The sequence below is a fragment of the Psittacula echo genome (genome assembly GCF_963264785.1).
Source record: "Psittacula echo genome assembly, chromosome: 4".
NCBI classification, from domain to species: domain Eukaryota; kingdom Metazoa; phylum Chordata; class Aves; order Psittaciformes; family Psittacidae; genus Psittacula; species Psittacula echo.
Window position 1 is genome coordinate 14,479,552 of NC_137738.1, and position 21,522 is coordinate 14,501,073.

At 36.3% G+C, this 21,522-nt stretch overlaps 1 protein-coding gene across 1 annotated transcript in view; it reads right to left on the minus strand.

Annotated features, from left to right (window-relative positions):
• Positions 1–201: 201 nt before the first annotated feature.
• The window catches only part of SPATA17 (spermatogenesis associated 17), a gene marked incomplete at both ends in the record, with an annotated part of 79,745 nt that continues 58,424 nt past the window's right edge, over positions 202–21,522 (minus strand). The window contains 2 exon segments of the mRNA XM_080616018.1: positions 202–282; positions 17,425–17,560. Of these exon segments, the coding sequence (XP_080472144.1) occupies positions 202–282; positions 17,425–17,560 (217 nt within the window).

The following is a 21,522-nucleotide window of genomic DNA, read 5'->3' on the forward strand; positions in this document are numbered from 1 at the left end:
CAAATACCAGTTTGTGTGATCAAATGCGTTCTTCTTTGCTGAGCACAGTGACTATGTACCCACATAACAGGGAAAAAGGATTACATCCGTTTACAGAAAGAGACCTTTTTTGGGACACTCAATCAACATACTGCTATGCATTTGCTGAAATACATTTATTGATCACTCATTAGGTGTCATATTGTGCAGTTCACAGGACAATTACACTATCTGCCCAGTACTGGAGTAAGTTTTTCCATACTTTTCAAAGAGAACAACTGATGGTGACACTCTTTGAAAGTCCTACAGAAACAAGAGAGACAAAAAAAGTGTTAGGTTTGGTTTTCATTGTTTAACCTTTTTTTTAAGGTATTTTAAAGCTCTAAATACTGTCACCTGATTACATTTCATTACATGAGATATAATGCAAATTATGAAAAATAATATATATGAAACATACATTTTGACATTATATATACACTGAAGAAGAGCACAAGAATTGATTCATTTAATTGCAAGTAAATATACATTTCAAACTCTAATTATAGGCACTGCAAAAATTTCCTGCTTTAAAACTAGGACTGCAGTAACAGGACAAGGGGCAATGGGCTTAAATGGAAAATTCAGGTTGGATATAAGGAGGAAGCTCTTTACTGTGAGGGTGGTGAGGCACTGGAACAGGTTGCCCAAAGAAGTTGTGAATGCTCCATCCTTGCGGTGTTCAAGGCCAGGCTGGACAGAGCTCTGGGCGACACGGTTTAGTGTGAGGTGTCTCTGCCCATGGCAGCAGGTTGGAACTAGATGATCTTAAGATCCTTTCCAACTCAAACCATTCTATGATTCTATGGTATACAAAATTGTATTCTCCTCTGTGGCAATCAAGTAGGTTAAGGACAACAAGATATCTTTGCAATATTTTAGCTTTTTGACCTTGGATCATATTAAAACACAGGTATTAAAACAGCTGCATGAGAAATGGAAAAAAAATGAATATGTATTAAATAAGAATTCATGGCAACAAATTGATTGAGAGCTCTGGTAGAAAGCAGGAGTTTTCTTCCAGGAAAAGTTCTTGGTTACTACATTCAAGTTTTTAAAATGAAAATGCTTACAAATCTAAATTGAATACAGGAAATGCAAGTGAACTTGTAGCTTAAGAGTACAATGTAAATACAGCAAACAAAAAAAGGAAGGAAAGTAAGTGAGGTATTCTAAACAGCATTTTGATTTAGCTACTTACTAATAAATGTTCATGGTAAATGATTAGCAAATCCATGGTGTTTAAGATTGAGGTTTGAAAGCATTCTTTATAAAATTATTTTCTTTGACCTTGAAATACAGGGAATAGGATCATCAATACAAAATCTTTTCTTTGCATTAAAATGTGTTTCCCTTTCTACAACTAATGTGCCACAGATGAATTATTAGCTTTCCAGGATCTGATGGTTCATTTTGAAGGAAGAACTTGGTCTGGACACTTTCTACTGTTTTCTACTGTCAAGTAGTTTGCCAAAAATGGTTTTGCCAGTGAAACTGCATGGCAAAGCAATGTCTTCCTAAAATGACTGAGGTCAAGAGTGAACGAAAGCTAGTATTTTTACCTTTTCAACCCATTTTACAATTTCAAAGGTCTGGTTTTCTCTTAAAAACAGAATGGAAACTTTTTTTTGTTATCTCTGTGAAAAATGACATGAAGCAGAATTATCATTGCCTGGATAATTTAGATTTAGCTACTTCACAGCCCACGGTTCACTTGAATCTCCATAAACAGACAGAGTAACTAGGACATGCAAAGAGCAACATGGCCCACCTGAGTTTGGTCTGCACTGTGTATTGCCAAACTGAGATCACACCATTTCTTACATCTCAAACTTATTTATTTATTTAATAAATTAACTTATTATTTATTTAGTATGTTTCCTCCAACATTCTGGCACAAGGTGGACATAAATAATCAAAATTAAATACCCTGTGTAGTGTGAAAGTGAGTACTGTGCCCTTTTTAACCATCCACATGATTTATTTTTTAATGTTTCTCTATGCCTTGTACCACCCAATTTGTTACCCACCAGAAACAGCTTATTTGCATGTTTTCATATTATACTTTAAGAATAGCACAGAATTTCAATTTTCATTGTGTGTTTAGCATCACAAGCACCTTCTTACTGTAGGAAAAGTTGTCCATATAATTATAATAATAGATACTATTATAGCTCCAGCATAACTGCAAATAGTTTCCTTCTAAAGTGAAGCTAGCTATCTTTAAATCAGTAAATTAACGAGGCTAATATTGCTTTTGAGAGTGGAAAAAAACCCCAATCCTAGTTGCTGAGAAAGCAAACAGATAATACAGGTATAATTTAGGATTAATTCAGAGCAGAATACAGTATCTTTTCTTTTGAAAACAGGAAGTATATCTTTCATATACATGCAAGAGAATAGGTATAGTTTAACAAATAAAGCAGTGAACTTGGGGTAAGAAGGGGAAATCAGTGAAAGGTTGTCATGGTTTACACCCCCCACATCAGGATAGAAATGGGAATGGTAAGTCTGAGCATTGAAGAAGTCTTCATTTGCTGGAGCAGACGGCTTTCGCTATTAGGATGCCTGGCCAAACAAAAACAATCAGCTGCCAAAATTAGCTCCTTGGGACGATTTAGGAGCCTTTGAAGTGAGCAGGTTTTTGAGCTGGAACTAAGCCCAGGTCCAGCTTCAAACTCAAATCAAAATGACAAAGAGGAAATTTTCTGTGCCACACGCCCCCTCAGTGTAAGATTGCTTTGGGTTGGCAGCTGTACTGTTTATCTTGTTATTTAAAGCTATTTCACTAGAAACTCACAACAGAGCATTTAAACAACTGGCTCCGATTATGACGACAGCAGTTATGTTTGACCACATTCAGGAAACATCACACAGGCTGATGGATAAATAAAAGTCTTGCTGGCTTTACAGTTAGACTAATTAAGGAAGTTTAGAATGTATGCTAGATAAATGTTGTACAGTATGCAAGTAAAATACAAATATCTTTAGGAAAAGAACCCCAGCCATTTCTGTGTTTGAAGATACAGATTTTAATCAGGTTTCAAGAGTGTGAGAAAGTAAGGCCTGAAAATACCACTTGGCCTTGCAAGACCTACCTCACAGCACTGAAGAAAGTCTATCCCAATGTATCATTGTGGCAGCATAAAGGGAAAGGAATTGGAAGCCAAGCTGTCATGTCTATCTAATTTGATGGTGAAATATAGGTTCAAATCGTGCAGTGAAGCACTGCAATGCACTGCTGGTTGATTCTGGTAAGCTGCCAGGCTCATTTGAGTTTAAGCTGATTGCTACATAGCTTAGAAGTTGTGAAGTTATGTAGATAACACTTCTAAAGCTGCAAGAACAAAAATGGTGAGTGGATTGAAGAAAAGCTTATTCAAAATTACTTTAGCATTAGTCCCTCATTGTCGGTAGCTGGAATGAATTAGCTTACAACTATGAATTCCTACATCTTGGTGAGTTTGACCCTACAGTTTTGCAGTCTCGAGATCACAAGAGCATGGAGCTCAACTTTATGGAATTTTTCCATTCTTAAATCATGACATATAATTCTTAGCATCAGAGACTTGTAATTCTCAGAACCAAGACCTATTTTTAAATTCCTAACTGAAGTTAATAGAACACTTCCTTTTTAAACTTGTCAGGCTTTGACTCCTTTCACTCTAGTGAATTGTAAGTGACTGAAGTTCAACTGACAGAGCTTAAAAAAACCCTTTCAATATATTTGAGTACTTGACTGTCATGTCTGCTCATCAGTTCTAAACAGTGGAGTCAAAAAAGGTGACATAAAGCCACCAAAGATTTGTCTCTATCAGCACACTCTGATGTCATACATTAGACTTGCCAAATGCTCACATCTTTGGAACGTTATTATGAAAGCAAATTCGAAAGAGATTTTACATACATAAATACAGACCACGTGCCAATAACATTGGGAAACCAATGACACCCTGTAGGCCTACGTATCAGCTTTAAGGCCTTTGAAAATGTGTTCCTTCATATTCTAGTGATAAATTTGCATCAACAGTGTTTGTTTCCAAATGATTTTGAAAGTACCATACAATTTCCTGTAATACAAAAATGCATTTTGGAATGAAACAGGAATTACAATTAAGCTATCTTCTTGGAAATATAATTAAACAGAAAGTCAGCTGCTTTGGACCAAAGCAAGAATAGGGAAACAGCAGTAGCACATCTACTCAGAGATTTTAAGGCCAGAAAGTAGCATTCTGACCATTTATTCTCAGCTCCTGCACACACACTGGGTAATTTCCTATAGCAAATCTGTCAAGTCCAAAATAATAACCACATGATAAACTTTGACTAATAAGCTTACAATAAACTTATGCTACCTGATTTACAGCTTTGCATAGTCATGACAAGCTTGGATTTTGTTGCACCAATAGAGATCTGGTTGCATGAATGGAGATTAAAGTTGCATTAGATGGTGTGAATGCAGATTTCCTGTGTAGGTTAGAAGTAGCATGTGAAGATATTTCAAAGATAATTGTATAATGAAAAGTATTCCAGCTATAATGGTGATTCAGACTACCAAATCCTCTTCTGAGCTAATCCAGCAATATAGAGCACACTGTATAATTGCATGATGCAACCACGACAGCATGTGCTATGCAAAATGTAAAACCAATCCATGAAAAGTTTGGATCTCAGAAACCCCTTTTTTTCTAGTGCTGGAATTATAGCTATTGCTCCTATAGAGACCTACAACTGTAGGTAACATCTGTTAAGAATCAATGGCAGAAGGAATGACTGAAAAGTGGGCACAGCTGCTATAGTCCTAATTCTATCTTCATGCTATTTCATTTGAAAACCAGGCAGTACTGCCAAGTGTCACTGTACAGCCATAGTCCACAATCCCCTCTGTTTAATACCAAGTGGTTATATTTAAGTATTTCCTGTGATCCTAATGCTTGTAATAGTGAAATAAGAGTTTTAAATTGAGCTGTCATAGGAAGCCTCCTGACCTATATTAATAGCCATGGAGGGCCCTAACAAGGAAGCAAAAACAGAGATGGCAAGCTGTTATATGAGTAAAATGTTGATCCAGCTAACTTTTATTCTCAGCAGATTTATCAATACTGGTTAACAATACTTCCAACTAGTACAGGGCCTTCTGACATGACAAAATCAGTATAACAACCCATTCTGTCAATACAACACAAATGTCATTTCAAGTGCTCAAAACCCACTAAGCTACCCTAAAAAAGATTGATTTATCTGCTCCAGTGTTTCTTTGGGGCAAACTTTTCTCACAACTGAAACCAATTAGTGGGCCTGGCACTTGTAGTGCAGAATGTAGGTCAGCATCAAGTAATAAAAAAGTATTGACTTTTCTCTGTCTGTAAGCAGCATGAAAGGGGGTGCCATGGCCTTGTCGTATATGAAAAGAGCTCCATTAATTTCACTTATTTCAACCAGGGCTGTCAAATACTAATGCTTCTATTGCACTTTTCACACAAAGTACATTGACACCAATCCTGGCCTCAGTGAAATAAGTTTACAATATTTCAGTTAGCGAAAGGCGTACTATAATTTTTAATTCCCTGTTGTACATTTAGTCTCTTTAAGCAGCACCGCTCATGAGACCTATTGAGAGATATGAGCTGGGACATTAATAATGGCTACACACTCCTTCCCATGGGCAACAGAACCTATTTCTTGGGCATAGCTTCAACAGCTAATTAGCCATAAAGTTCAGGACACAGGTTTTTTGGCATAACTCTGTTTTTGTAGCTGGTGGGCACAGACTGCCAATTTTGCTTTCCACCATGGAGAAATATCCAAAACCAAGGAATAGGTCTGCTGTGACTTAAGGCTATGAAATTGAAAAGCTAATGTGTAACCAATTGGGTCAACTAGCCTCTTTGCATACGAGATAATAATAAAAGCCTGGATCATGCCTTAGGGACTGGATCTCATTGTGTCAGTGCAGAAGTATTGACTTCCAGGGAAAACAGTGCCTAATCAGAGTTCCCTGCACTACAGTGGACAAGTGACCACTGCTGTGACGATGGGGTTAGAAATACACCTTCCCCTATTCAGCTTGCCAACACAATGCAGAGAAGAATGAGGACCCATTTTTTCTTTCCTCCTTTACCTGTCTACTACTGCTACCAATTCTAAAACCTCTAAATTGTGTTCTTTTAAGTGCAATGAAAAAACTATGCTTTTATGAAGACTTTATGAGCTCCTCCATATTGTGAATCAAAACAGTAGTGGTCAAACTGCCCTAAAATGCCATGATCCTGTTCCACTCTATTCTCTGCACTTTGGCTGCTGAATTGCCTGCCTTTATTTGGGAAGTGATGTTTATGGTTCTTCTTGACAAGCTTGAGGGCTCTGAGTGTGATGTTGAACTCATTCCCTAATTACCTCCTGTAAATGCAAACATCACCAGCAACAATAAAACTCTTTGATTTAAAAAGACTGGGTGACTATGGTAGTAGGCAATTTTCTGCTTGCTTTAATGACTTCGTAAGTGCAAGTCTTACCCTTTGAATCAACTTGCTATTAGATCTTAAAATAAAATGATATTGTACAGCCATCATAAAAAGCAACTTTATAACCTTCTGTGTTACGCTTATATCAGGCAAGTTTTTTCCACTTCTTAGTTTTAGTCTTTTATTGACATTATGATAATGTGTTGTAAAAAAAAAAGCAGGAAATTATGTTCACAGTAGGAAATCTAACAACACTATTTTAATAGCCTATCTTCCAAACAGAAAGAGAAAACATTAATTGCTATTTAATTTGTGTAACAAACAATTCATTATTATTACACTTAAATTTTCATGGTGATTTATAACTATCACTGACACATTTCATCTTTTGGAATTCTAAATGAGGAAATGAAACTCAAACAGTGCTTGCTGGAAATTATGAAAGATTTCTAATTATGGCTCATGAATTTGAAAAACCACTGACCTGATAATCACATAGATTTAGATACATCCTGCATGATGTGTCCAGTATGAGCAGCACATCAGTGTGTGCTCCTCTATGACAGTCTAACATGGAAATGATAACTCTATTCCTCCTTTTCTGTAGTAGTCTGAGAAGGAAGTGCTCTGCTACTAACCCGTGCTCACTGAAGTTTGCTTTTGTGGCTCAACAGCAAAACTGTGATAGTCTGTGCATTGGAGAACACTGGCTAACACAAGCCAAGCCCTAATACTTCTTGTCCTCATCTGTGCAAGGTAGGAGAGGATGTGTTCTAGCCTTGAAAAGAGCTTATCTTTGATCCTGCTTGGTTAGAAGCAGTTTGGACACAGGAAGAAAAACATATTCCACTGCACCCTTCCATATCTGCACAAATTAAGCTATGACGTGAGAGAAAAGAATGATTTTTTTGAGAGGGCAATAATTTGAGCCACAGTACATGGAAAACACAAGTATTTCTAAATGACCTAACAGATATTTTGCAATAGCTGTGTTCATTAAGGATTACACGTCAACCCTTACAGTGCTTTCTTACATGCAAAGGCAAATTATCTCATGGCTTTGATGGAAGTTTTGTCCAAGGAAGTACAAAGGAAAAAGGGGAAGGATTTAGTCCAGCGAATTACCCTTTTTTTGTAGTATTGCCTCTCTAAAATGAACCTGAGATCTGAAACTAGCCTGTCGTTTTTTGCGATGTGCAATATAACCAGCAATGAAGATTTGTGGTCCAAATTTGCATTTGTTACATTTACTTAGTATCCCACAGTCATTGTGGTTGCCCAAGGGGAAGGAAGGGTGGAATTTCCAGCTGCACCCTCTAAATTCATTTATTACATTTAGTGATGATCTGCACCTCAGTCATGTCTGGTCCCTCCTCCCAAACATGTACAAGCTTTGCAATGCTTTAAAAACACATATATATTCTTCTTTAGAAATAACTGTTCAGATAACTAATTTACTTATGTGTATAAAGTTAATCTACTGAAGAAGAATAAATCACCTTTATGTAGACACTTTTCAGTTACTTTTAGACATATTGTTACATGCCAGTAACAATTTTAAAAGTACGGTTTGCCACACAGAGAGATACAATGCATGCTGTACCATGCTTTAGTAGATGTTATGAAACAACATCACCCAACTTCTGTTCTGAATGTCTATATTTGTACCAAAATTGCCAAAGAGGATATTCTATTTTTCTCAACTAATGTGCCATTTTTTACAAGTAAATCAAATTAAGAAACCAATGTGAAATTCTCCGCAACCTATTTCATACTTGGATACCCTTGAACTTTACTAAATCCTGGCTAAAAAGCAAATGTGCAGTTGAAATAGTTCAGTAGGTATTCAGAATCTCAAGAGGTGTTTATTTGCTATCGTCAGGCAAATATCTACTTCTTGCAGGGGAGTAGATGTAAATCTTAATTTATTTAAGATGTATGAATAACGTTGTCAAGTGTGAAAACACACTGATGAGTAATACATAACCCTTTTATGAAGGTTCTATTAAATCCAAGGTGGAATTATGTTTAATACTACATTCCTGTGTACAGAAAAATAGAGTCTTAAAAGCATCTGATGAGAAAGTAAAGGACATATTTTTATCATAGTGCTTGTATTTTAAACCAAATCCTTGTCCTGCCCATCCCACACACTCTGCTAGCAACAGGACTTGTATTAGAAAATAACGCACATAAGGACAGGTATCTTGACTTATGCCATTTATAAGTTGCCCCTTCCGTTGTCTAAACTGTTCAACCACAAAATTCTCTTTCCAGCTGAAAATAAGCCAGTGCCAAGTGTTGACTGCCAAGACAAACTCAGAACCACTTTTAACCTGCTTGGACTAAACCCAGAAAATGTTTAACCTGCCAAGATCAAGTTGCAACTACATCTAACTTGCCAAAATCATGCCGCTGGGATTTGAGGAGGGAAAATTCTGAGTTGAAATCCACAAGTGAAAATACATTTTATCTTATCAGGTTAAGCTGTATCTCTTTGAAAAAAAAAAAAGAAAAAAGAAAAAAAAAAAGGTGTAATCACATTCTAAATAGAATTGATAAAAAGCATGTTGGTTGTGCTGTATTTGGCATGTGCAGCAAAATCAGTGCTCCAGTTAGATTTCATCTGTTTTGACACTGTTCTGGATGATGCTTTCAAAGCTGATTGCCTTCTGTTATGAAATTACTAGATATGCAGATCAAAGGAGAACAGTGGATGCTGTCAAGCTCAGCTTTAGCAAGGCTTCCAATACTATCTCCCAGAGAAACCTTTTAACCAAGTTGGTAAATTATAGTCTAGATGCACAGACTAATAGATGTAATAAGTGCCTGGAATATCAGGTTCAAAGGGTAGCAATGAATGGTACTCTAAGTAGAACCTGGGTACAAATGTATTTCATCAGGTGCTATCTTGAGACACATCTTGTTTAACATCTTCATCAGTGATCCAGAGGCGGGAGGTGGAATGCACTCTCACTAAGTTCATGGACAACACCAAAATAATGGGTGCCATCAATACACTTGAGGACTATTACATGATGTAGACAGGCTAAAGGAACGGCCTGACAGAGCCTCACAAAATAGAGTATGGACAAGTGTACCTGGCTCACACTAGCCCCAGGTACAAAACAGGCTGGAAGCTTCCAGGTAGCAGCTCTGCTACCTGGGCGTCCCAGCAGGCATCTAGGTAAAACATGAGTCAGCAGTGTGCCCTAGCAGCCATGAAACCCGCAGAGAAAATCAGTTTTCTGTTTGTAAATATAAACTACCTTCAGAAAAGATAGAAATGATTAAACAGGAAAAGGCCTTTCTCATTTTGTGGGCAGCTTGCTTTGGAGAGCAGCCAACACTAGAAAAACTGCTCATCTCCTATCCAGTGCTCACAAGTGTTCACTAATCAACAAAACTAGAAAATAGCTCTTAGGCTAATCCCTATTGCTATTTTATCATACATGATAACATATCCTCTTTGTGTGTCATGTTTTTCTTCATTTTTCAGTGGCACTTTTCTCCTGTGTAGATCCACTAGTACTTTGATATAGTTCAGGAACAGCATCAGCAACACTGATTATTCACTCAGGTGCCACAGATTTGTGGCATTGACATGAAGCTAGTTCTGTCAAACTGCTGCTGACTGAGAAACTAGGGATGAGAAACAGTTGATATTTACAGTCAAACATTATTTCAGATTCAGCAGTGTTCAGAAAATAAAAGATAGGTTACTGAACACCTCAAAACCTAAAATCATGCTATCTTGCTTCTGATATGAATATATGTGTCATATACTAAATGTAACAACTTGTGCAAACATATTCTATGGTAGCATATAAGAAAAAGTTTATTTCCTTTTTCATCTGGATAACTTCCAAACTAAATTTTGCACTCTGTTGTCCATGTTGAGGAAAGAATTTAGACTCAGACTTTCTTTAACGTCTTTAGTAACTACGCAGAACTTTCAATTTATAGCTGAGAACTATTATATCTTACAAATGAACAGGAACTAGGAGGTTTTACAATGTTTTATATGCTAATTTATTCATTGACAGGGTAGTAGCAATATAACTTATACTGTAAAGTTTCCCATACTTCTCTGAGGACTTTGGGTTTGACCTGAAGTGTGGAAATTCTTTAAATAGCATGGTCTTCCTCCTGCCAAAGGCTTGGGCATCTGCAAAAACTACAAATCATGTCAAACTTTTTGAGTGATATATGGAGGACCACAATCCACTAGCAAATAAGCTAAGACCAACTCATTCATTTCATTTAGGTCCTTCAGTGGGATTTGAACCATCCAGCCCACAAACCATGTCTCATGAGATTGCAGTATACATGCAGCCCACAGTAATAATGATTCATATACATATGTGTGTATGTGCTTTATTGCTACCTTTAGCTGGATTAAAAGCAATATATCAAATTTTATATTTCTGCTTCTTTTATTAGCTTTCTAGCACTTGATCAGCTGATAGAGGCAATAATGAAATGGTTTTTTATAAACTGGAGTTTGTAAGTCCTGTCCTGAGAATGTAATATTTCAGAAAACAGCCTAAGCTTTGGGGGAAAAAAACAATTACAGAAACAGCATTAAAAATGCCAAGCACTGGGCAGAAGCAATTCTGGACCAGTTTAAAAAAGTGATTGATGAAACTCTAATCTGAGCTGAAGGAACACTTTCACGACAAGCTGTGACCATTCCACACACTTCATTAGCTGCCATAATTAGCCTGGTGTTTCAATTTGTTAGAACTGGTGGGGACAATTTTACTCAGAATGCAAACATCAAAAAACAGGGTGCCTCAGACTTCAGAAGAGGCTGATGAGAAGCTTTTCTAGTCTCTGTTAACTAAAAGATTAATTACAGCTGATGGGAGGCTGTACTCTGATTGTCACTCTGTCTATGTGCATTTCTTTTAGCATTAGAAGAAAGACATGGTTGACACTACACTGCTCAATCAAGCAGCTTCACATTAGTGTATAAAGTCTGTTAATATGCTATGTTTTTATTGTTTCTCTTTTTCCTTTTATCTTTTTTCCCCCCAAGTTTGAGATTCTCATACCTAACAAGTTATACTTCAAAAGAGCAGGGTATTCAGCTGCTAATGATAAGTGCTTTCATTTCAGCTCCAGTTAACCAGAACAAACAAGGTCTGGATGAGTACTATCAAATAATAAGTAGCTTGCTTTTGCAGATATGTTCCATAAAGATTTTTAAGTGACTTCAAAATATAGCCTTTTTAATTCAATATTGTTGCAAATTAAATCAAATTGAAATGCATAATGTTTGGCAGATATATAATCTTAATTCCAAGAATGACGAACAGTCTATCCAAAACTGTCATCAAAAGGCCAACCACTTCCCAGTTTAGTGTGAGGATTTTCATTTCTAACAAACAAAATAATAACCAAAAAGTGAACACCTAAAAACTATAGATGTAACTTCAAACTCTACCATTTTCAGCTCAGCTGATTATTTTTTGCAGTAAAAGCTCTGTTACAAGTTACTATACTGTACTCTGAGCAAGTGTTAAAGGAATTAGTTAAGATACTCTATTCCTGACGGAATATTTCCTCACGGAAATATTGGTTGAAGTTAACTCTTACTAAAAACCAAGATTTTCTTTTATGCCACTACCATACAAGTTACATTATGAAATGAGGAAGGTAGTCAAAGCAAGACATTTATCATCCAGCAGACAAATGACACAGGATTGCTAGTTAGACAGTATAATAAGTACCATCTAATTTTCTCTTTCAAATCAATTTATTCTTCAAAGCCTTGGATCATCATCAAGGGACTGCATTTTCCCGTTGAGAAATTACAGAACTGAAAATCAGGTTTTAGAAAACATTCAACTAGTTGCCCACAAACCCTTACAAATAACCACTAGGAATGGATTTGATAAGACAAGTGGAGGCAGTATCTTTTCTTATGCAAATAACTGAATAGCTTGACTCTACTCAGTCACTACTTTGTAGTATTCCTTCAAAATCAAGACGCTGTAACTCATCAGTAACCTTCACAAAAAGGTTTTTACAGCCTTTCCTTATAGCCTTTCCTTTCAGCCTTCCAGTTATTCACAGATTCTTTTCTGCATTTAGTTAAACAGTAGCCAGGGATACACTTTGAATGTTTTTATTTGCTTCACAGTGTTCATCTTTCTTCTACGCCTAAGAAAATAAACTGAAATATTGCTGGTAGTTAATAATTACTTGCATTACATATATCTAGAGTAGCAATTTCCAAAGGCAGCCCAGCAGTGGTGACCTTAAGGATTGTTTCTCTGGAAACAATCTACAGCTTAAGAAGTTTTCCAGTGGGAGCTCTGAAAGTGATCTTCATAACAAAATGTATTTCTGTAAATATAACACAGTCATTCAGGAAGGAATCTGGAAAGATCATCATGTCAACTGTCAAAAGTTGAAATTGAGATTTGCTTTCCTGGAAGACTGAATGGGGCATCTTATTGTGAGAGACAGTTCATTCTAGTCCTCTGAATGAGAGGTAATGTCTGGTGTTCCCACTCTTGAATCTGACATTCTCCTGCCTTTTTAATACACTTCCTTCTCAACAGTACATTATGACAATTACTGAAAATAAATAAATAAATCAAAAGTAGCATTCGTAAAAGTGATTTTAAGCCGATTTTGTTACCCAGTTTCAGAGACCACTTGCTCATTAAGCTGGTCAGTAATTCTCTGCCTCTGGTGACAAAGATGGAAGTGATTTAATTTATATAAGGATCAACTATTGCCTGCTCTAAGGGCTACACAATACAGTGTGAAAAGGCCAGTAGTGTTGACTACAGCACCATTTCTTCAGCTGCACCAAAAATAGAGTTGTGTTCGTGCGGAATTACAAGGGCTATTTTTCCTTGCATAGGCATGGCCATGACAATCAGAAATATTTGAACTTGATATTTGATTAATGCTGGCAGTAGCCTATAAGTGATTTCCTCTCCACAACGTCTAATTATTTAATTATTTCCCATTATTAATGGAATGAAACAATTCCAAACAAACAGCTAGAATGACTATTTTGCAGGAAGCTTATAATCATCAATTCTTACATGTAGAAATCTTCCTAAAATTACAGCAAGCCAGCCTGTTGAACTTGAAAAGCATATTTTATCCCAATCAATGCATAAAAGTAAAATTATCCATAACTAAAGCATGTTTCTCTGCTGTACAGTTCAGCTGTAATGATTCCCACACACTGCACTTGCACATCAATTATGATAATCATAATCACGGTCATTAAGCTGAATGTTCATTATTATCAGGATGCTGGTGACAGCAGATTCATTGGGTGCAATGAGAAGGCAGTCACAGTCCCACCCAAGTTTCTGCAGACAGTGTTGTGCCACATTAAATCTATGATGTGTTCCACATCCCACTCCATTCCAAAAGCTGTAGACGGTAAAGGTCAACTTTATGTTCTGTGCAAAATGCTTAGGTTCTCTAAATTAATTCTTTGCAGTACTGGGTATTTTTATGCTTTTTAGATAATAAAATTCTGTTTAGGGCCAAAATGCCTGTGCAAATAATGAAACAGTGATGCGGTTGTACTGTAATGCACCTATAATAAGGCATCAGAGGAAAGAATCTGTCAGGAAGGAACATCTTAAAATGTCACTTCCTGAATTTTGCAAACAAGAAAACATTAAATGCTGCCATTAAAGTAATTTTTTTTAAATGCATATGCAAACTAATTCCAATACCAGTTAAAGGCTGTAAGCTATAATTTCTGCCTCAGTAAATATAAACATATGTGAGTGTTTTGACAACTCAGAGATTATAGTTAGCTTATTTGATCCCTTGACTGTCCAGATACATTGGAACCTATTGTTGTAGATTAAATTCATAGTAATTGGTAATTTTTTTATATTGATACTTCTACCATATATTCTATCAAAGGCATTCCATTGCATTTAGACATATAATATCAACCTTTAAACATGCAACAATTTTTATTTTTGTAGTGATTTACAACTGGGTAAACTAACTAGGTTCAGTTTCACCCAGAATCATAGACAGGTTTGGGTTGGAAAGGACCTCAAAGTTCATCCAGTTCCAGCCCCCTGCCACAAGCAGGGACGCCTTCTACTAGAACAAGCTGCTCCAAGCCCCGTCCAACCTGGTCTTGAACACTGCCAGGGATGGGAAAGCCACAGCTTCTCTGGGCACCCTGTGCCAGCAGCTCAGCACCCTCACAGGGAAGAATTTCTTTGTTTTATCTAACTTAAATCTCCCCTGTTTGAGTTTTAAACGCATTGCCCCTTGTCCTATCACTACAGTCCCTGATGAAGAGTCCTTCTCCAGCACCCTTGTAGGCCCCCTTCAGAAGTATAAAATATCTATTTCTTGTTTATTTTTAATGAAGAATTAGAATACAACAGTTTTTCCCTTCACTCAAACTCCTTTGAAATGTAAAGTGAATGAGATAAAATTTTTCAGATTATAACTAGATGAAAAGAAGAACTATTAACTTTTCCTTACATAGTTATGGTAATTATAATGTTTAGAGGAAGTCTATGCTAATACCCTTTCATTTTCCAGAAGAAATATAACAAGGCAATATTTTGCTTTGTTGTTCATTTTGTTTCTAAAGTAATTATATAATTTACATACTAATCTTTTTGTGACTTGAATTAAAATGCATACTTACAAACACATGAAAACTTCAGGAAAATACAACTAGGACATGCTCATGAACATACACAGGGTAACGTTTTTATATGTGGTTTAAAAATAGCCAGCTCGTAGCAGCTCAAAGTGGTCACTGATCCACTGACAACTGAACTGACTCCTTGGAAAAACTTACACAATAGTTTGTCTTACCAGCAGCGATAAGAGAAACTTCTCTAGTATAATACTGCCAGAAGCTGAATATATGTTACAGCAGGGTTGTCAGCTTTTCAGGTTGTAATAGAAGTTTCACCCCCAAAAATATCACCTCACGGGGATTTCAAAGGAGGGCTGTGTTTAGCAGACAAAGTGTTAAGCAAAAAAATTTGGGGGGTAATATTTTGATACATGCCCTTTAGCCTTTCGATTCATTAGAACAGGATTATTTTGCTCATAGCACTGATATATGCAAAGTTTGAACACAGCTGAGAAATAAGAAAGTGATAGAGACTTCTTTCAAATTTAACAGTAATGGAAGTGTGATCTCCCACCTGCACATAGGACCTTTTTCCATTAAAATGTAGTGAAGAGGTTCAGATTTGGTTTTGTTTTGGCTTTTGGAGGAGTGTTTTTTGTTGTTTTGATTTTTTTTTCCTGATAATAATGAACATTAAAGCAACAGGTAGGTCAAAACCAGCTCCCTGTCTCTCTCTTTGGGTAAGCAGCTCCTAATGGAAGGGTCATATTGATTTAGAATTGGGTTGGAAGGCTGCATGTCATGTTGAGTTAATGCAAAGTGAGTTTAGCTGTTTCAGCTAAGCTCATATTTTATATAATATTATATATATATATGTGATATGATATTCAATATATTTACATTGTTTAATATCATCAGCTGAGCCTGATCAAGAACTGGAAAAGTAAGAGTCTTTACAGGACAAGATCAGTACCACCAGTAAGACTTTTAGATCATTTTTATATATCATACTTCTGTCTGTGGATGTCCAGTCAGTCATATCCTCCACTCATTGCTTTTGAAAGACAAAGTCACATCTTCTTGTTTGAATTTTGATCTCTGAGCCTTTATTTGCAATGAGATTTAATTAATGTATGTTAAAATACCAAAATTTTACTCTGAGATAATTTTTAAAGTTTTTATAAAGAATTCTTCTAAGAAATATTACTTCTCAAAATAAGATTCATTGGAACTTGTTGTTTCCACAGGTTAAGTTGCTTTCAGGGGAATAAGTAATCACATCTTACACAATTCCAGAATTATATATGTTGGAAGCGACCTCTTGAGATGATCTAGTCCAACCCTGTACTCAGCTAGAACACATTTCAAGGACCATATCCAGTGGCGTTTTGAATACCTCCAAGGATGGAGACTCCACAACATCCTTGGCCAACCTGTGCCAGTGCTCTGTCATGCTCACGGTAAAAATCAGGTAAAATTTCATGCATTTCAGTTTGTGTCCACTCTCTCTTGTCCTGTCACTGGACACTACTGAGTCTGAGAGGAGTCTGGCTCCCTCTGCTTCATTCCCTCCTATCAGGTGTTTATACACACTAGTGACCTCCCACTGGACTTCTCCAAACTGAAGAGTTCCACCTCTCTCAGCCTTTCTTCCTACGAAAGATGCTCCAGTCACTTAACTTTCTTTGTGGCTCTGTGGTTCACACTCAACGAACTCCATTATCTTTCTTGTACTGGGAAATTTTAATGAGATTATGATGCCCAGTACAAGTAGAAGTAATGCAAACATTACACAAACACATGTTAGAACACGTTCTGAGGAAATTACCTCTCACAGCATTACAAACCCAGAAATATATGAGATGCTCCTGACAAAGCAGGCAATTTTACAAGACCATCTTACAATAAAAAATGGCTATTCAGTAATTTTTAGAATTTTACAAAGAATGCAAGTTCTTTCCTTTTTTGTTATTAATCAGGTTTTGCCATAGTTTTCTGAAGTTTTATCCTAATATGCAAGAGTAAATACAGAAACTTGCTTACAGGGAGAGAAAAATCTCTCAGAAAAGGCAACACAGATAGAACAAAACTTTGCAAAACTTACATAACCAATGCTGTATTCAATTAGGCTTTTAAATGCTTATCATGCAGGTGCTGAACTTCCTCCAATCATACTTACCAGAAAAAGAGTTGAGGAAAGCCAAAATCTAGATGGATGAATCATGCTAGAAATATTCCCATTGGATTCCATGATCTCTGGATGAGGCTCAAATTCACAGAGTTCTAATATGATAGCAATCTAAAAAAGTAAGCTATACTTTAATTTTTGCAGTGACTTACCTTGTCTGCAACCCACTTCTTAGGATTTTCTTCTCGGAAGTGTTTAGTTCCATATGCTTCATGGCCATATTTGCCTGACCTATGAATCAATGGTTCATACTTCTTATCTTTGTTATATGAAGAAAATGGCAGAAATCTGAAAATCAAGAATATTTTAAAATCAATTATGCTCTACTCTAGATGCAACACTATGATGTACATCATAGATACCAGTGCTACAGGAGGTGACGTGAACATACATTCCTGCTACTTTCAACTACATTCTTAATGTTCCCCATTGATATTAGAATCACAGAATCATAGAATCAACTAGGTTGGAAAAGACCTTTAAGACCATCAAGTCCTACCATTACTCCAAGACCGCCAAGAACACCACTAAAGCGTATCAGTGAGGGCCTCAGCTACACGGTTTGTGAACACTATTGTGAGAGGATTACTGCAATTTCTCCTATAGCTGCTTCTAAATTAAACTTGGAGCAAAGAGATACAGACTTTCATTGGGATAAAAAGAAGACTTTCTGTACAAACATGTAACATGGTTCACTTGTACCTTAAACTAGATATGCATGATTTGACATCTGTTAATCAAAGCTAAATGAACAGTACTGTCATTTAGCAGAATAGAAACTTATACAAGTAGTACTGTTGACTTTCACGTATTGGCAGACCACAAAGCAATTATTTCTTCTGAATTCACAAATTCTGTACTTCATTCTCAAGTTATAATGCTGTCCTAATTAGCAATCTTTTGGAGTCTGATTCCTTCACCTTTGGTCATACGGATGGCAGACTCCCTGCTTACGTAGTGCCACCAAACAATGAAGCTCCAGCTACCTGCATTGGTCATGGAACAGTTTTTCAGATGGATGTCCCTAACTCTTAAGGACAACAGGTTTTCTGGGTAGATTCCACAGCAAACTGTACGGAGGAAGGTGAAAAATCTCTTGTATGTATAGGATCTGCAAAAAACCCTACAAAAATGTCTTAGCTCCACCTATTTCAGTTTGCAAGAGAGTCACAAGAGCAAAAAAGTACATTTTAATAAAAAGTAAAACCTTGTGAATTAAGTTATAATTGTTGGTATTCTGAAAAAGCAACATGCATTCTTTATTCTACAAGTGCAGGAAAAATATTATACAGTAAAATTAGAAGTATATGCTTCAGAAGTTTAACATGTCACTTCAACTGCCATGACAACAGGTAAAAGTAAAACCTTTTCCCAGGTTAAGTAAAACCTTTTCCTAGTTAACAGCTTTTCAGAATCCAGAATACCTCTAAGAGTTAGACAGTCAAATAAGTTTTTGATAAGATAGGGATTAAAATACCTTTCATCTCTCAGCTGATACAGACTCAGAAAATTATTTATTGGTACATCAGCAACTGTTTAAGTGTTTGCTTAAATTACATTTCTTTCTTTCCACTTTGTAAAAAGAAACAGGTTTAGAATCTTGCCAGCTATATAAATTTAATCCATGAAGTACCGCAAACAAATGGCATGTAAAGTTAGTGAAAGAAAAACACTGAGTTAGCAGACTTTTAAATTATACAAAGCTATAGTAGCATGTGTATACTCAAGGGAAAGCACACTCTCACATAAGACAGATTATGGTACTTGTAATGCTAATTTGCACATGGGATGGACATCACACACACACAAAAATTAATGTGGCCCCAGTGTCCCAGAAAATACATCGAACGTGCTGTGAGGTGGCTGCTCCACTTGCAGTTTTTATCACTTCTGAATTGCATTTTAATAGTACATTTTTCTTGTGTTCAGACATGAAAGAAAATTGGCTTTCTCAAGGGATTGGATAGCTAAGAAGACAAGGCTAGCCATTTAGGGAATTGCCTATGTATGCATAGAATGCAGTTGAGCTATTGTATTCACAATTTAACATGAATGCTATATCTGTAAAATTGATACACAAAATGGCAAAAAAAAAATTGAGAAAATTAAAAGATAAAGTAAATTATTATAGTTTTCCCTATACAATTTCCTACATAGAGGTTTTGATTTTACTGTGGATCAGTTAATCTTTGTCTTTGTGGCAAAAAAATGGTCACAGTAATCTATGTTCTACTACGATTCCAAACACTTTAAGACACAACTAACAGCATGTTCTATGTGCAGTTTAGCATAAATGTGATCTTCTGCATTATCTCCTCTAAGATCACTGAGTGGAGCATGTGCCATACAGCCTGGAATGCATGTCTATGGCTGAGTAAAAGAAAAATTAAATCCGTTATGAATTTCTGATGAAGAACATTGAACAATAAAAAATACTAAAATTGAAATAACTAAAATATAGTAGGATATAATGGTATAAAGTAGCCTGAAGTAGAAACTTGCTTTCTTTAATCCTGTCTATAGTTCTGCTGTCAGAACCAGGTGGGTAGATCATCATAGTGCTAACAATCTAACTACAAGGATCATATGCTTGCAAATTCACTGTCTGTTTAAAGCAACTAAGAATTCTCATTACTCTATATGAATAAGTAATTAAAAAGAACATTAAAACAATTTTTTGTGTTAAGTAGGGTAAGCAAATTAATGGGAGGCATACAAAAGTCATTATACCCCCACAACCAATAATAATAGTAAAAAGCAATAGCACTGCAAAACACTTCAGTAATGGCATTGTGTTCTGTAGCTCTATATATACACCTGACACAGCTTTTCCCCAAATTAATGACATTATGTGCTCTGAATGTGACAGAAGAGAGTGATGGAAGAAGAAGAAAATTAAATCCAGACAATTGTATGATGCGCACAAATTTAGACCTCAATAATTTTTTCCTCAAAAAGCTCACTCTCAGGATTCTTACCTCTGTGTTTCAGCCTTTCCTTGTGATTTAAATGTAAATTCAGAAATCCTGAAAGGTTTTCAGTAAATATGACAGAGATAGTAGTAGCAGGATCAAAGAAGAATTAAATTCCGTACTGGTGTTATATTATGCTATAAAACACAGCATAAGCTGAGTCTTTCCGAAAATTGATGATTTAACGGGAGCTGAACAAGAAATAAATTTAGAACTGAAAAATTATTTCATTTTACCCATGACAAAAGCTTGAATGAGAGATATGCCAAAGAATACATTCAAGACAGGGGGAAAGAGCTGGAACTAAAAATGGGAAACTGCCTCAGGTTCTACAAACAGCAGTATTATACATAGATAACCTGAGGGAGCACCAGACCAAAGCTGGCAGAGTCACTGGTAATGAAGGCCAGCTGCATGATTGCCAAGACCACACTATGTTGAACCTAATAAGCATAAAAAAGATCTAGAAGCCTTGAATAAGTAGCCAATCCTGGAGCTGACAGCTGCTAGTGGCGTGTATTTGAACTTGGAAAGATACTATAGATATTTGATGTTAACAAATATCTCTCCCTTCACTTATCCTATCCTGCACCTCCCTGCTACTATTCATTATGACTAATTTCACCTTCCTAATCCTTCTTTTCCCCACATTTTTATGCCCTCATGATCTTTCCTCCTGGATGCCTCACCTACCATTTCTTTCCTCCATTCTGTCTCTTTTATTGTACTATCTCTCACTATTGTTACAGGATGAAGACTTCTCAATTGGATTGACCAAGATAATAGAAGCAGCAGTAGGTACTGGGCTCTACCTATGACAATGTGAAACAAGAGAGCAGCAGCACAAACAGGAAGGAGGATTTGTCAGGTCCATCATTTACTGCTGAGTGGCACCATCTTGATGCTGTATGATACCAACAGGACACAGTTCAGAGGCATTAACCTATTCTTGAATTTAAACACTGGCAAAAAACCAGAGTGATTCTTCAGCATGTTCTCTGGACCTAATGGCAAAATCCCGGCCATTTAGCAGGGCAAAACAGGTAATCCTGATACCAGAAATGCTTCAGACTTTACCCAGGCTTCTGAGAAAGAACTGGCAGTAGATCTCTTGATAGCCTGTTATACCTGCTGCACTACCAGGACACCATAACAAATATTAAAACCCCTGAACTAGAAGGAATATTCTGCTTATGTGTTTTTTCAAACTTTCAGAATATTTGTATGTACTGTACAGTTTTGTAATTTAGTAGTAAAAATGCTACCAAAATCTTAACA